A 15,080-nucleotide genomic window follows, 5' to 3' on the forward strand; every position below is an offset into this window, starting at 1 on the left:
TGGGGTCCCCTGCTGGAGCTGCTGCCCCCGCGACCCGATACCGGATAAGCGGTCGAAGATGGATGGATGGATGGAATACCAATAACAACAATAGTGATAACAATGATGCTTTTTTAATCCCACAAGTGGAAATTACAATGATTTTACTCTGTTATTACACACATTACACACAGGCCTGAATTACACACACCTGCTCAGTACCTATCCATGCACTAAATGCAGATTGAGGGGGCTGGCCATAGAAAGGCGCTCTGAGCAGTTGGGGGTTTGGTGCCTTGCTCAAGAGCACCTTGGCAGTGCCCAGGAGGTGAACTGGCACCTCTCCATCTACCAGTCCACCACCATGCTTTTGTCCGTATGGGGACTTGAACAGCGACCCCCTGGTTGAAGGATATTCAATAGCAGTTTGGCTTGAAGGATTTAAAACTATAATTCAGTTTTTAAAATAGTTCTTAACTTTAAATCGATTAATTAATTGACCAATCCCACCTGCACTAAGTACTTCACTATTTTTTCTTTGACACTAAGCCGCATCGAAGTAGGCTTGGACCTCAAAAGGGGTGTGTGTGTGTGTGTCTCCAACTCTGTCATAGTCTGTCTTTCTCCCACCCTCAAACCACATTAGGCGGCCATTTTCAGAATGCTACGGTGGGTTTCTTCTGCTCATCGAAGACCCAATTACCATCAGTTCTGACGCTCTGCTTTCTGCACACAATGACAGACAAAATGTATCCCCGCTGTCCTCCCCTCTCCTCTCCTCCCCTCTTTCTGTCTTCGTCTCTGTCTCTCTATCTGACCCTCTCTCCCCCGCTCTATCTTGAAGCATGTCATCCCCCTCCACACACACACACACACACACACACATCCGCCGTCAGTTAGAAATGAGAGAGGGGGAAAATTACAGGACTGTGTGTATTTTTGCAGAATTATTGAAATCCGCCTTGATGCTAATGGCAGATCATGTCCACCAAAGTGCTTGAGCATTTTACACACACACACACACACACACACACACACACACACACACACACACACACACACACACACATGCAAATTTGCATGTGAATTCAGGCAAAAAGCAATTGCTTGGCACGACGGTTGGTGTGTCCGTTTGTGTGTGTTTCGGGGTGTGTATAGGCAGCGCTAACGCTTTTGCCATTAGCCAGAGTGTTCATATGGAGGGGACGCTTGTCAGCCACATTAGCACACATGGCTAACCTTGATGTTAGCCGTCCCCACCCAGACGCTGCTCCGCCTGGCTCCTAGCTGAAGATCATGTCTCCAGGCATCTTGCTTTATTTCTCACACTTTCTAATAGCTTTGTTGATTTTGCTCTGGGTTCAAAGCAACCATCCCACCAGTCAACTTTGTTTTTACCGTACTTGATTCTATTTGCCTTCATCCTTACATTGCCTTCCTCCCACCATCTCTCCAACCTCTGATGCTCAATCCTGGTCTCCATCGTGGTTCTTTAATTGTCACATATGTCCATACATCCATCTGTCTAACATTCCCTCTCTTTATTTGTGGGTGTGTCTTTTTCTAGATATACATGTTTGGACAGTCAACCCAACACACTCACAAATTCACAACGTACCTGTTAAGCATGACAAGCATCGAAGCCTCCACATTCGTTACAAGCTTACCTTATCATCCAACCACAACAACAGAAACTATACATAAAACGGTACATCATAAAGAGATTGTGTCCAAGGTTCCCCTCAAAAGAATACGTACCTGTATGTTGCTTATTTCTGATCTGACCATCCGTCCCATGTGCAAGCCCCTCAGTCACGCTGAATCCCTTTTTTTTTAAATTAACATAACTTTAATTAGTTAATAATTTTATTTTATCCAATTCATTGCTGCAAATTATTCCAAACATAATTAGTCTTTTATTTGTTTTTATTCTTTGTTTCAGTGTTACTATAAACAGTTTCTTTGTTATGAACTAACTCTGATCATATGGCAACCATTCGACATAAACAGCTGTAAAGCCCTTTGAGTCGAATAAGATTCAGGGATCACTCAGTTACAACTAATGTGAAAACCATACAGTTTACAAGCTTATTTTTACTTAAACCTCCTGCATAAAACTTCCTTTTAGATTTACACAACTTAAAGCAGATAAAGGCTGGTCACGTGGTCATGTTAGTAGGGATTCAGTCATTTTTTTCCACTGTCAACTCCAGTGCCAAGTGCTAAACTCAACATTCTGGTTATTACCTTTTAATGAAACCTGTCATCTAATCGAAACAAATTAAAATTTAAAATAAAAGCTATCCCTAAATATGTGGAAACGGTTTGTAGCTTATTTATAGCTTTGGCTATAAATATTTTCCAACTTAAATATACCACTGATACAATCATATTAGATCACCTTTTTATATATCCCATACCAGAATGAGTGCATCCTGTAATCTATCAATCCTGTGACCCAGTTAATCTGCCATACGTATCAACATGGGCCTAAACACCCCATTTTCCTCCTTCTACCTTTGCTTCTCTCCCTCCTTTTTTTAAATACACATATTCTCTATCACTAAGCGCCCTTGCACCCCTGCCTCCATCTGTCCACCTTCCCACTTTGGTAAACACAACTTGGTGCGTGCATGTGTGTGTATGTGTGTGTGGCAGTCAAGTCATGGAACATTAGCTCAACCATTGGGCTGTGTGATGTTTGTTTACCTGGCCTGTCTGCCTACTCATCTCTTGATGTGTGTGTCTCTTGATGTGGCTCGCTTTGCTGGCCACGATGCTCGGCTGAGCTGATGGATATGCATACTGGCTAAACGGACGGATAAAGGGAGAGATGGCGGGTGAACGAGGGGGGTGGGGGGTCCGATATTAGCTAGTGTAGCTCCATTTGGGCAGATCAACTCCAAGCCATTGGTCTCGGTGATTAGCGGCTCTGTCAGAGTGATGGAGAGAGGTATAGATAGAAGGAGGGAGGAAGCAAGGGAGACATGGAGAGAGTCAAAGAGCGGGAATAAGTTGCATCTGAACAGATAAACAGTACAGACTTGACAACTGTGATCGGTTTTAGGACCACGGAGAGATCATCTCTGATTTCTAGGAGTTTTTTTGCGCACCAGATTTTGTCTCTGTCCTGGCCATATAGAAGTTCTGAGACTTTTTACACATGGATTATTTTTATTCTCAGTGGCAAAAAAAACATGCAACAGCCTGCCACTCCTGTAGTTTAAACTGAGCTTTAGCCCTTTTAATATGCAATGGTGATAAAACTGTAGTACATCACCACATTAGTGGCAGAGAACCTTGACTTCAAGGTTTGCCTTTTTCCATTCTTCATCACTCTTTTGAAACCCTCATCCAACAAACCAAAGTTATCACCCCCCACCCCCCAGCTTTAGCAGTGTCTCCTTCATTGCTAGTCACCCCTACTCCACCCTTCCTTCTATTTTCCCCTGTCCCATTAAATATGTGACAGCCTTTGGTTCCCATCGCCATAACAACTGGAACAGAGAGGTGGAGAGATGGAGAGAGAGACCAAAATTAGGGTGCCAAAGCACTCACCAGTGGTCCTGTCCCTCAGAACGTGTGTGTGTGTGTGTGTGTGTGTGTGTGTGTGTGTGTGTGTGTGTGTGTGTGTGTGTGTGTGTGTGTGTGTGTGTGTGTGTGTGTGTGTGTGTGTGTGTGTGTGTGTGTGTGTGTGTGTGTGTGTGTTCGTTCCCAGTAGAGAGTGACACTCCTGTTTGAGAGGTTGTGTCATAATACCAGGTGTTAGTATCATTAGACCCACATTTGTTCACTGTAACTTAATTTGCTTTTCTGTGTTTGTGTCTGTATTTGATAGTCTTTCACCTACTTGAGATTTCTGTTGCGTGCATTTTAAGCAAGGATATTGCCCTTTAGTTACTTACTACACATTATTCAAATATATTCTGCATTTCTCCATCTCCTCCCCTCTTCTTGGTCATGCTGTATAGATTAGTATCTGTGGTGGACAGCGGCTGTATCGCTGTCAACCCATTAGCAGCTGTCTAAATAGACAGTAAACACATCTTAATTACCTCACCCTGATACACCACGTATACACACGCACTCCCTTTTCACCATTTAGCCCCTAGTTTTGGCCAGATGGGCGCGTGGCCCGGTAAAAAGCCCTCCATTACTGGGTGGACTTGACCAAACTGATCCACCCCTCAGCCCGCTTACCAAGGTCTCATGGGGGCCACGTCGGGCCCTTGCCGCCGCATACCTATAATTTAGCCCCCCAAGTGCTTTCCACATGGCCACGGCAAAAAGCCGGCCTCCATTGTAGGGGTCCGGTAATTGTAGTCTCGTTTAGAAAAGCGCAAGTAGCAATTAGCGCAGAGTTGGCATTATACGGGGTTGAATTTGCATTCCTGCTGGGCACAAAATGCTGTTTTAATATGGGTTTGTTTTCCCCACATGGAATTAGCTAAAGGGGCCTTTTATCATATTCACACACCCTACTCTTCTCTCAGCCAAGCTCTTCCCACCTCTTGCTTTTTCTACCTTATATTGGTGCATAATCTCTCTTTCTCCTTGTCTTTTGTTCTTTTCATTTGTCCTTTTGTCTTTACCTCTAAATGAATCTTGCAGTCACTTCAACCTTTTCATTGAGAGTCTCATCAAAGCATCACACATGCTGAGAGTTGTTACTGATGTGAATCATTTCTTCACATCAACAATTTCTGTCTTTATCTCTCTTTGCCTCCCATCACAGAGGCGGTGGACATCCTGAAGGAGATGAAAGAGAAAGAGGTGGTGATGAATGACACACACGTCACCATGCTCTTTCACACGCTCAACTCCGTGGTGGCCAAGGGCGGCGCCCCCACCATCAGACGTCTGCAGGACACCATCTTCACCCTTGGACTGGCCAAGCCCACCGCCAATCTCTGCTCACCCCTCATTACTGCCTACCTGGACAGGTAAGACTAAAACAAACTCTATTACAAATCATACATACACAGAGACGTTCACACTTTGCCCACGTAGCCAAACATTCATTTGTCCTACGGTATGGTATGTTTTTCTACGGCTGAAGTTCTCCGCCAACCAGCTCACTTTTGTTTTGAGTGATTTGTGTCTTCATCTGCCAAATCGAGTTGCCAGGTGTGTGTATGTATGTGTGTCTCAATGAGTCACTCATCCCTTCCTATGATCATAGCTGAGGTTACATTCTGGGTCAGCAATTCAGACAGAGAGAGGATGTGGAAATTGCTCATTTATGTGTGTGTGTGTGTGTGTGGTGTTCGAGGCTGGTTTTGTTTGTTAGAGGATTCGCCAGCTGCAACCTCACCCATGCGCCCCCACCCCTGATCTCCTGAAACACCCACTGCTCTATTTCAAGGTGTAAGTGTGTGTGTGGGGCGAGAGATGGCCATCCATGCTTCTTCCCATAATGCAAATATGCAAATGAATGTTACTGAACACTGGCTGTGGGGTCACTGTTTTTGCCCCACCCCTCAAATCTATTCAGTATGCGTGTGTCATTCAGTGTGTGTGTTTGTTATATTTATCAGAGCAGCTTTTAAGTAGATCAAGTCATTAGTATGTTAATTATGTACAGAGTACTAATTGCTGGACTTACCACAGCCACACAGTGTGTCGTTAGGCGCCCGCCTTTATTACACACACATGCCCTGCACATGCTTTCATAAGATTTACCTCTAGTGTACATGCTGCGGTAGAGGTAGACCTTTTTGCTCATGCACACACACACACACACACACACACACACACACACACACACACACACACACACACACACACACACACACACACACACACACATACACATATGCTCAGACACTCTCACACACACCAGTGCTCCCCTGCCGCTGTTTGTTTTGCTGTAAGTCTGTACTCTGGCACCAGCAGTGTTTCCAGGTTCACTCGTTAATAACTGCCTCTGTGAGATTAGCAAACTAATTTACTCCAGAGTCATCAACAGCAGCCAAAACACAAACACACACACAAACCAGTTTGCCGCAGCCCTGTTCACAAATCAAGTGCCAGTTGTACTTCGTCCAAATGATACTGCAGTGAACACACACTAATGAACGCAAGTAAACAAGCTAACTGCTGGTATTTTAGCTGTCTGGTTGTCAAGCCCTGATAATAGTGAACAAATTAAAGGAACCTGATGTACAGATAAAATGAGTTTGCAGTCTACTTTAACTGAGCATAGGGTAGAGTGTTTAGCGAGTAAAGCTAACCCTAAACACCAACAACATACTTTTTCTTTATTTTTTTAATTCCCCTCTCTTTAACTGTTATTTAAGGCTCCTCATAGCCTTGCAAATAGCTAGATGAATAACTGCATGTTAATAAATGAAGCCCACTGTCAGAAAGTCTAGAGTTGTAACTACGGCTTTGCCTTTTAATGGCATCAACAAAATGACAAGCTTTTGGCAACTAAATAATTCCATACATTTGTCTCTTGTGAAAAGGCATAAAAAGTGTGGATCGTTTTGAAATCTAAAGTGGATTTAACATGCATTTCCAGCGGTGGTTCAGCCAAGTCTCAGGACAGGTTTGAGTACCACAACACTTGACTTCTGCACTCCAGTTGAATCTATCTCCTCGCTCTCTTCTCTTTATATCTTTTATCCTTATCGCTTCGTCTCCACCTCTTCGTTCCGTCAGTCAGGGGACAAACAGACAGTTGGGAAGAGGAACGATGGAGGGAAGTGATAAAAGAGGACAAAGCAGACATCACTCCCGCCTGCACCCATCTCATCGCTGCGTCAGCGCTAATGACTTAATGAACACTTCTCCGGCAGATTAGCCCTTGACAGCCCATCATATGTGCCGCCCCGTTAGCCTTCATGCCCATCCGCTCAGTGTTGTGTGTGCTAACCTGCTACAATGCTAGCCCAGATTGCCACATCATTATGGAAGTGATTAGCGACAGGAATAGCTAATGAGTCCAACGAAATGAAGAGCTGGCAGGACATGTATGATAAGGCCGAGACGTTGACAATAGAGGAGGAGTAGTTGGGGGGTTAAAGAGTTGATGAGAGATGAGTGGCTTGGAGGAAGGAATAGCTTATTAACTTCCACTCTTTTCTAAGGAATCATATTGTGAGCATAGAGTTTTAGCCAGGCCTAAAACGAGAGGAGAGCATCCCATTGCTAATAAGCAAAGTTCCCAAAAAAACAAAACACAGCTCAATAACGATTCAACTTTTAAGGGTTACACTAATCAATATTGTTTCTATAAACACTCACTCTTTGTAATGGTAAAGGTTGTTCATAGTGACTAACCCACACATTATTATCACTGTATTTGGCAGTTTAAGCTTCTTTTAGCTTGTTGTTTTGGTTTGTCTGGCCAACAAACTCTATTCTTATCCTTGTTTCCTGCTAGAAGAGTTGAACGGTCTCAGTTAAAAATAAATCAGTATACTGCCTGCCAATCACCAAATGGCAGACAACCATTTAATATTGTTGCTAAAGAATCAGAAATTTCCCTAAGGTTGGTGGAGACCAAAACAGAGCTACACGCAACTCCAAAATAAATGTAACACATTTGCAATATCAACATTATGAGGCAATAGGTCAAATGTTGCTCTTTCAACTGCCCCTCAGTTGCCAAAATAATCAATAAATGCAGATCTTTTTTACACACTCACTTAAATTTTGGGTAACTGTATCATGTGAGCATTCACCTGTGTAGATGCTGACATAAACATTAGTAAGTGCCATTCTTCAACACATGTAATAGTGGGCTAGCGGTGTCATGATGGCAGTCTCATTTGCGTTTTGAGACATAGACACCTTGTCCTCCCCCACACAAGGACAGTGGCTTGATAACAGGCCTGCAGATCTCCTCCGAACAAAAGAGGGTGACGGAGAGGGAGAAAAATAGGGGAGGGGAAGTGACATGAGGCAAAATGAGCTTCCTTGTCTAATCCTTCAGGTTTCCACTGAGCAAAGCTCTCTGGGTTTTTTTAGGGCTTAATTGGCTGGAAAGTGGCTGACATGCAAAGTTGAGGACATTAACAGGGCTGTGCGCCGCAGTAAATGGCAATGCAAAGTGACAGTTAAATTGTACCTAGGGGAAATTATCCATCTTTCGACATCCTTAGCTCTTTTTTTGGGGTGGATCGGTGGGCGGAGAGAGGGGGAGAGGGGAGGATGGCAGAGGGGGTGTATAATTGCAACGCCAGGCTTTTTTTTTTTTTTTTTGCTAAGAGTGATGGGATTTTTTGTAACGGTGTCTCATTAGGATGGAAGATTATAAGAAGGTGTGGAGGAGTGTGATGGAGGAAAGAATTAGGGTGGACAGATAGAAAGGATGTAACAGATGTGGAGGAGTTTTGAAACATCCACCAACCTGACTTGCCTACAACATGCAGAAATTGCTCGAGTGTAAAAAGCCACATGTAACATACCACAACAGTTTCGATATTTGTGCATATAATCCACATTACATTTATTAAAAACAGAATTTTCTCATACTTGTCTCATTTTTTGAAGTAAATGGTGTATCCAGGACTGCTCCTTCGTCTGTCTCGTTCGATCTCCACCCTCTTTCTCTCATTTTCAAATACCTCTTAGTTTCTCTTCTGTGTTGTTCAATCAGACTGTTGTGCAGTTGAACAGCCTCTTCACTGGCGCTGCTGAATAATGTTGTCACTCTTCATTTTAATTAGCGGACCTCTTTACCTTCCACTGCTGATCAATCCATTCCTCCTCCCTTCATTGCACTCTTCTGCTACTGCCTCACAGAAGCCGCACTCAAGGTCATACCATTTCCTGTTGTTTTTTTTCCGGGTTGTTGGTCTTTCGGGGCATATTTCTCTTTTCCATTTGTCTAATTGATTAGAGGAGAAAACACTTCAGAAATTATACCTGTTCACTCTCAATCTGTTCTCTCCTGCTCTCTCTGTCTGTTTCTCATTCACTTTCTTTGCCCCCTCTTCCCCCCATAGGTGCCCTATCTGCTTTGACCTCTGTGTGATTGACATGGTAATTACCCAATCAACAGATTGATGGCAGCGCTGTCACAACAGAGGGGATTGAAGTGGTCTCTCTCTCCCACCCCTATCTATCAGCTACTCGTTCTCTTGCTTCCTTTCGCTATCTCCGTCTCTCTACTTTTCTCGTTATCACTCCATCAGGCGCACTCATCCTCCCTTTACGCGCTCTTTTGTTCGTCCGCTCGGGAGGATAGGAGGATAGATTGAGCAACAAAAGGATGACGTGAGACGTAGGAAGCTAGCTTGGGGTGTAGTGGAGTCTCTAATGTTGTTGCCATATTTCTGCTAAATTGCTCAGCTGGGGGGCGAGGTCATCGGATGGGGAGTTGGTGCTGACAGCATGAAATCAAAAGGAAGATGGGGTGGAGACGGAAGGAAGGAGGACAGAGAGGATCAGAAGGAAAGGAAAATTAGACAAGAGGAAATGAGGGCAGGTTAAAGAGGGTTGGAGAGAACAAAAGAGGAGAGACAGTAAGAGAAGTTGGAAGGCACATGAGGAGCTGAGCATGGAGGGTAAAGATCAGTTGAGTCCTTTTGTCTGTTGTATTGCTTCCCCTCTAAAAGCCTGTCCAGAGAGACATTAGCCCCTCACTGACAGGTGTGTGAGAGTGCCTGAGTGTGTAAGAATGGTGTATTGGGGCCAAAAGGCTTCATCACCTACAGTTGTGCTGTCATGCATTGAAAGGCCTGTATTGTTACAAAGGGTCATAGTGCTTGAATAGGAGGTCACAGGGTTAACGCCCCATGATACACTATTCTCTACCAACACAATCCTGTACATGACCGACTGGACAGATTTGACATCTAACCCGCTCTCTCTCCTTCTCTGTGTATTTGTGTGTGTTGTATGTCACATGCCTGCAGTAAAGACCTGTCTGGAGCTCTAGAAGCAGCACTGGAGTGTCAGAAGCGCTACAACCACCTGCCTCGCATCCATGACATTGTTGTTGCTCTGGTGGAGAATGGAGACACCGAACTGCTGCAGAAAGGTTAGACATTCATCAATCTGGTGCTAAAACAATTAGTAAATCATAAGAACATTTATTGACAATTCTACTTATTAATTTTAATAGTTTGCCAGACAAACATTTACAGGTTTTTGAAAAATAATCAAATTTAATATGACTTTTAAACCCTAATTGAGCAATCATACAACAAATGTGAAGATGCTTTTGACCAGGTTTCTTAAACAGTATTGTCTACAAAAAGTTCCTGCAGGATCCCTACGTTACCCGGATCATATCATCGCACCATGACTAGGTGTTTTTGGGTAGCATTTTATGCCTTATTTAAAAGATTGACAGTAGAGAGACGACAGAAATTACAGGACGAAGAAGGAATGACATGCAACAAAAGCTCAGTTTTTCTTTTGGTCAGCACCTTAAACCCAGAGGCCACCACGGTGCACAAACATCCCTCTCCTTTAAAAGTTTGTTATATATGTCAAAATGGCTTTATTGAAGTTCAGAATAGCAGGAGACACTGTCACCGCTTCTTGCAGACATATTCTAATTTTTTTCAAACTTCTCCTGGTTGATTCTAACCTTCTATCATTTGTTTCTGTGTGTGGGGCAAAATAATTTAAAGTGCCAGTGCAGTGTTTGCATTAAACACGCACGTAACCAGCGCCAACAATTCCAAGAGTTTGTAAGAGGACGACAGAGTGAGAAAACTTCAGACCGGGGTTGTGGTGAAGCACGTCGGGCGATCACCTTTTGAACGGTCCCCCTGTATGTCGACAGAAGCGCGATGAATAGATCAAGTTCAATGTAGCTCTGGAGTGGGTAAAGGTTGAAACCATGCAGTGAAGCACCTCTCTACCTCCTTCCCTCCCCGGAAAGGCGACAGACCCTTGGAGTCAGGCATTGCACCCTCAAAAACAGACATGAGGCATGTAAACCAGTGGCAACTAACCACAACTTGATCTTGAAATAACAACTGCTTTTGTATCCCACTCTCTCGTATAAAGCACGAGAGAGGGATGACTCATGACATAAACCTTGAGTCACACTTGACCTGAGTAGAGCATTGTGGGTGTACATTTTGAGTGCTACAGCCTGTTAAAATACACAGCAGAAATAACAGCAGAAATGTACTGGAACTACGAAATATGTAGACTTCCAACACACTGGCCTTCAGCAGCCCAAGACACTCTGAAAACATGCCTTGTCAAAAGATCTTGACATGCATGTCTGACCTTGGTCTGAGTTCAGGCACTAACAGAAAAAGAAATGTTGTTTTTTCGTGAGGTTCTTGCAACCATAGCAACTGCTCAACTACTTTGAAACAAAAAAAAAGGTCATCATACAATACATGCTTTTAACCTGGAGGTTTCTGTCATTGTGAAGTGTACAGGAACCTGGGATGTGGAGGATGAGTGATTAGTGGAATTAATGAGCAAATGTGGGTTAGCCTTCCACAAAAGCCGCAAATTAGGATTTTTATGGAGAAAATGCTATTTGAAGTTAGTCACACTTGAATCTCAAACTTCTACAAATGTGTCCACATTAGATTTAAAACCATGAATTAATTTCTCAGTAATTATAGTTATTTCTGTTAACTTCAGATGATGGTAAGAAAAGGAGGATTATTCGTAACACTTTATAATAATGGTACATGAATTATCATGACTTTATGCATGCAAATGCGGAATTTGAATCATCATGATTTCTGATTCATTAATGATCAAGTCTTCTTCAGATAGTATCTGTGGTTAAAGTGACAAGCTGAAGAAACTGAATTGTAGTGTTGTGATTATGAGTAACTCAACTCTTACTTCTTCATTCATTCATCATGTTTGTGGCCCAAATCAAGTGCAGACCTGGTCCATCGTTTACATTGATACATAAGATATGATTAATGGTGGCATATGCCCCAATGTCTCTGATCTGTGTCATTTTGCCAACCCACTCCTTTAAATCTTAATACATTTAATTCCATGCCACCACAAATTATATCTTATTAATAAGTGATAAAGATGGTCCAGGTCAGCAATTTATTTGACAGGCCACAAACGGGATTAATTAATGTTTAATTAACAATGATTACAACACTACAATTTGCTGCTGGGCAAAGATAGTACATAACGCTGAGCCCCTTAGCAGGTTTACCTTGAGAGTTCAGGCTTTCATTCAGGACCACTGTGTGTTTGTTTGAAAGCAGACTTGATATGACTGCTTTGTGCCTGGGACATTGTACCAAATAATGGAATCTTAAGGAAAAGATGAAGTGCGCTGTGTGTTTGTTCACCTTGCAGGCTTTTTTTTATAATTCATGACCTTTCTCTGGTCTGTTTCCCCCTCTATCTGTCTGCCTCTCCGTCTTTCTCTTCAGCCATGGACTTTGTGAGTCAGGAGCGAGGAGAGATGACCATGCTCTATGATCTGTTCTTTGCATTCTTGCAGACAGGCCGCTACCGTGAGGCTCGTAAGATCATTGAGGTAAACACACACACAGTCTTTCCTATATTATTGTAACAATATTGAGATTTTTCCAAAAATAGCCAAACAAATGTAAAGTATATTGTTTCTTATTGATTGCCATACTAGTTAATGCCAAGTTAACAATAATAGGCCTGAGTTCATAGATATGCAAACTCAAACATGAATGATGGTATTTGTATTTGATCTTCCTGGCTGCATTAGTTCTCAATAGAAAAGAGGAGCTGCCTGACGAAGAATACTTCAGTAGGGCTCCAGACTAACTTTTTGCCTTAGTTGCACTGGTCCATTGCCTTGGTTGCATTGTTCCATTTAGGTGCACCAGCACAAAATGTAGGTGCACCCACCATCATTCCTTGCGTCACCGTTAAAGTCACAAGGTCACCTTTTGTTTATACATTCATATATATTACGTAAATGATTTTAAACAAGAATAAGGTGTACGTTTCCTTCCCAGTTTGTAAATATACAGCTGCAACACATGCAAATTAACATTATCTGAAATAAAAAGCCTAGGATATATTAATGAGTTAATGTGGGCGGAGCTGCGCAGAGAGTAAGAGGAGAGATCCAAACACGCACAACTTTACAGAAGAAATGGGTCACGTAACGCAACATTAGACCATGGAGATATAAAAGACATTGCTTTGTTTGTAGAGAGGATGCGAGGACATTAGGTGCACTGGTGAAACCTAGGAAAACTTTCAGTTGCACTCTAGAGCCCTGTTCATTAAAAATCAGGATGACATCTGCACGACTGTTATAAGCAACAAAGGACATGAAGGATGTAACTCTGCCAACCTCTTTTTATTATTGTAGCTCATCTGACCTGAATATTTTATGAATATTTATATCTTTGTTATTTTAAGTCCTGCTATAAGCCCTGTAGATTAGTGTAAGAAAGAGAGAGAGGCAGGCCAGGCAGATGATAAGCGATTTTCATGTGGATAAAATAGGAAGGTCGGGGACTGGATAGCGGGACAGAGAGATTGATGAATAACTGAATAAAAGGATGAGCCTGACATAAGAGGAAAGGGAAACAAGGCCATTATATTGTCTGAACAGGATAAGAACATACCTTAACTCCCTTGCTCTGGCTCTCCCCTCTCATGTCCTGGTGCGAACTAAATGAGGGATTTGTCTCTCTTGAGGATTTCCAAACCCTCTTAAATATTATCGACATGTTACTGTGGCTCTCATTCCCCTTCTGCTAGATTGTATTGCCGTTATCCTACTTATAACAGTCGGCTACATGCCAGTGATGTATGAGATTGGTGATGACTTGTAAATGGACCCCAGATGTCGTCCTTGATGTCAATGGATGATGTAGTTTACAGTGTCAAAGCTCATCTGGGCCACCCCTATCTGTTGGGGTTTTAGTTCGTCATGGACACACAGCGTAAAGTGAAACCTGCAGATCTTTAGATAATACAGTATGGATCTTCAGTTGTCAACAGACACAACTGTAAAAGAACATTAGCTATTGTACGTACCCTGGGTATTTCCCCCTTAATAACAGAAAACAAGCTAATTTCTCAAACTATAACATTGAACCCAAAAACACAATCCATAATATGGCTCTTCTGACATGTGATGGCTTATCATAAACACATTAGAATCAGGATCTATAGCTAATCGTTATTTTCAGTATAGATCACTCACTTTTTAAACTAATTGTTTAATGTATACTGTACTGTGTCAGAATGTCACAAAAGTAATTTTTTCGTCATAAATGACTGAGGTATTTTTTTTGGCCACCTAGGCACAGTGTAACAAGCTGTAAAGACAAAACTGAGCTATTATGACTAGAATAAAGTTGTTGCAGAGAGTGCGTCATCAATCAGCCTATTTACACGTTGAACATACATACATGCAAAGATTAAACCATAATCTATTGAGTGGTGGTAAATTCTCCTAAGTTGTCGTTTGAGTATAATTGAAAAAAGTCTCTTTGAGACGATATATTTTACTTCACTTAACCTGCATAAATGTTTACAACAAAGTCTCTGAACAGAAAGTCCCCTTCTGAACTGCCACTTATCCCACTTACATGAAGACGGATATAGTACTAAAGCTATATGATACAATAGAGTCAGATCTATCACTCAAATATGCATTTACACACTCAAACACACAACTACTTTTTCCCCCTCCTGAGAGCGTCAAGTGGCAGTCCAGAGTGGTGTCTTTGGGCTCTGTTTGGTATAATTACCGGCTGATTAATCACAGCTAATTAAATGTAATGATAGAGAAAGGTGGCCAATTTTGTGCTAAATGGTCAAGGTTAGGTAGAGGATTGTCAGGTGGCCAGGCCTATTATTGCAGCACGCACATGTCTGTGATGGTCAAGGCTAGGTATTATTTTTAAAAAGGTGTGTGGGTGGGTGTGGGTGTGGGTGTGGGGGTGTGTGTGTGTGTGTGTGTGTGTGTGTGTGTTTGCGCTAAGTGGCCAGGTGATTAGTGGAATTAGAAAATTAGTAATTGAGATAGAGAGGGATTGTTAAATGGAGGTGAGAGGAGGTTGGCTCTCTTTCTTTTTGTATACCTGTACACAACGATGAGAAAGAATGCCACACAATATTTTTAATGAGGCAGAATGATGAACTGTAATACACTCGTGAGTGTGTGTGTGTGTGTGTGTGTGTGTGTGTGAGAGAGA

At 42.4% G+C, this 15,080-nt stretch overlaps 1 protein-coding gene across 1 annotated transcript in view; it reads left to right on the forward strand.

Annotated features, from left to right (window-relative positions):
- Positions 1-15,080, forward strand: part of lrpprc (leucine-rich pentatricopeptide repeat containing) — a 51,018-nt gene that overhangs the window by 17,107 nt on the left and 18,831 nt on the right. Inside the window, exons 18-22 of the mRNA XM_034898473.1 lie at positions 59-93; positions 3,490-3,495; positions 4,714-4,922; positions 9,846-9,970; positions 12,315-12,421. Of these exons, the coding sequence (XP_034754364.1) occupies positions 59-93; positions 3,490-3,495; positions 4,714-4,922; positions 9,846-9,970; positions 12,315-12,421 (482 nt within the window). The remainder of the gene's footprint in view (positions 1-58; positions 94-3,489; positions 3,496-4,713; positions 4,923-9,845; positions 9,971-12,314; positions 12,422-15,080) is intronic.

Source organism: Etheostoma cragini, chromosome 17 (genome assembly GCF_013103735.1).
Source record: "Etheostoma cragini isolate CJK2018 chromosome 17, CSU_Ecrag_1.0, whole genome shotgun sequence".
Taxonomy (NCBI): domain Eukaryota; kingdom Metazoa; phylum Chordata; class Actinopteri; order Perciformes; family Percidae; genus Etheostoma; species Etheostoma cragini.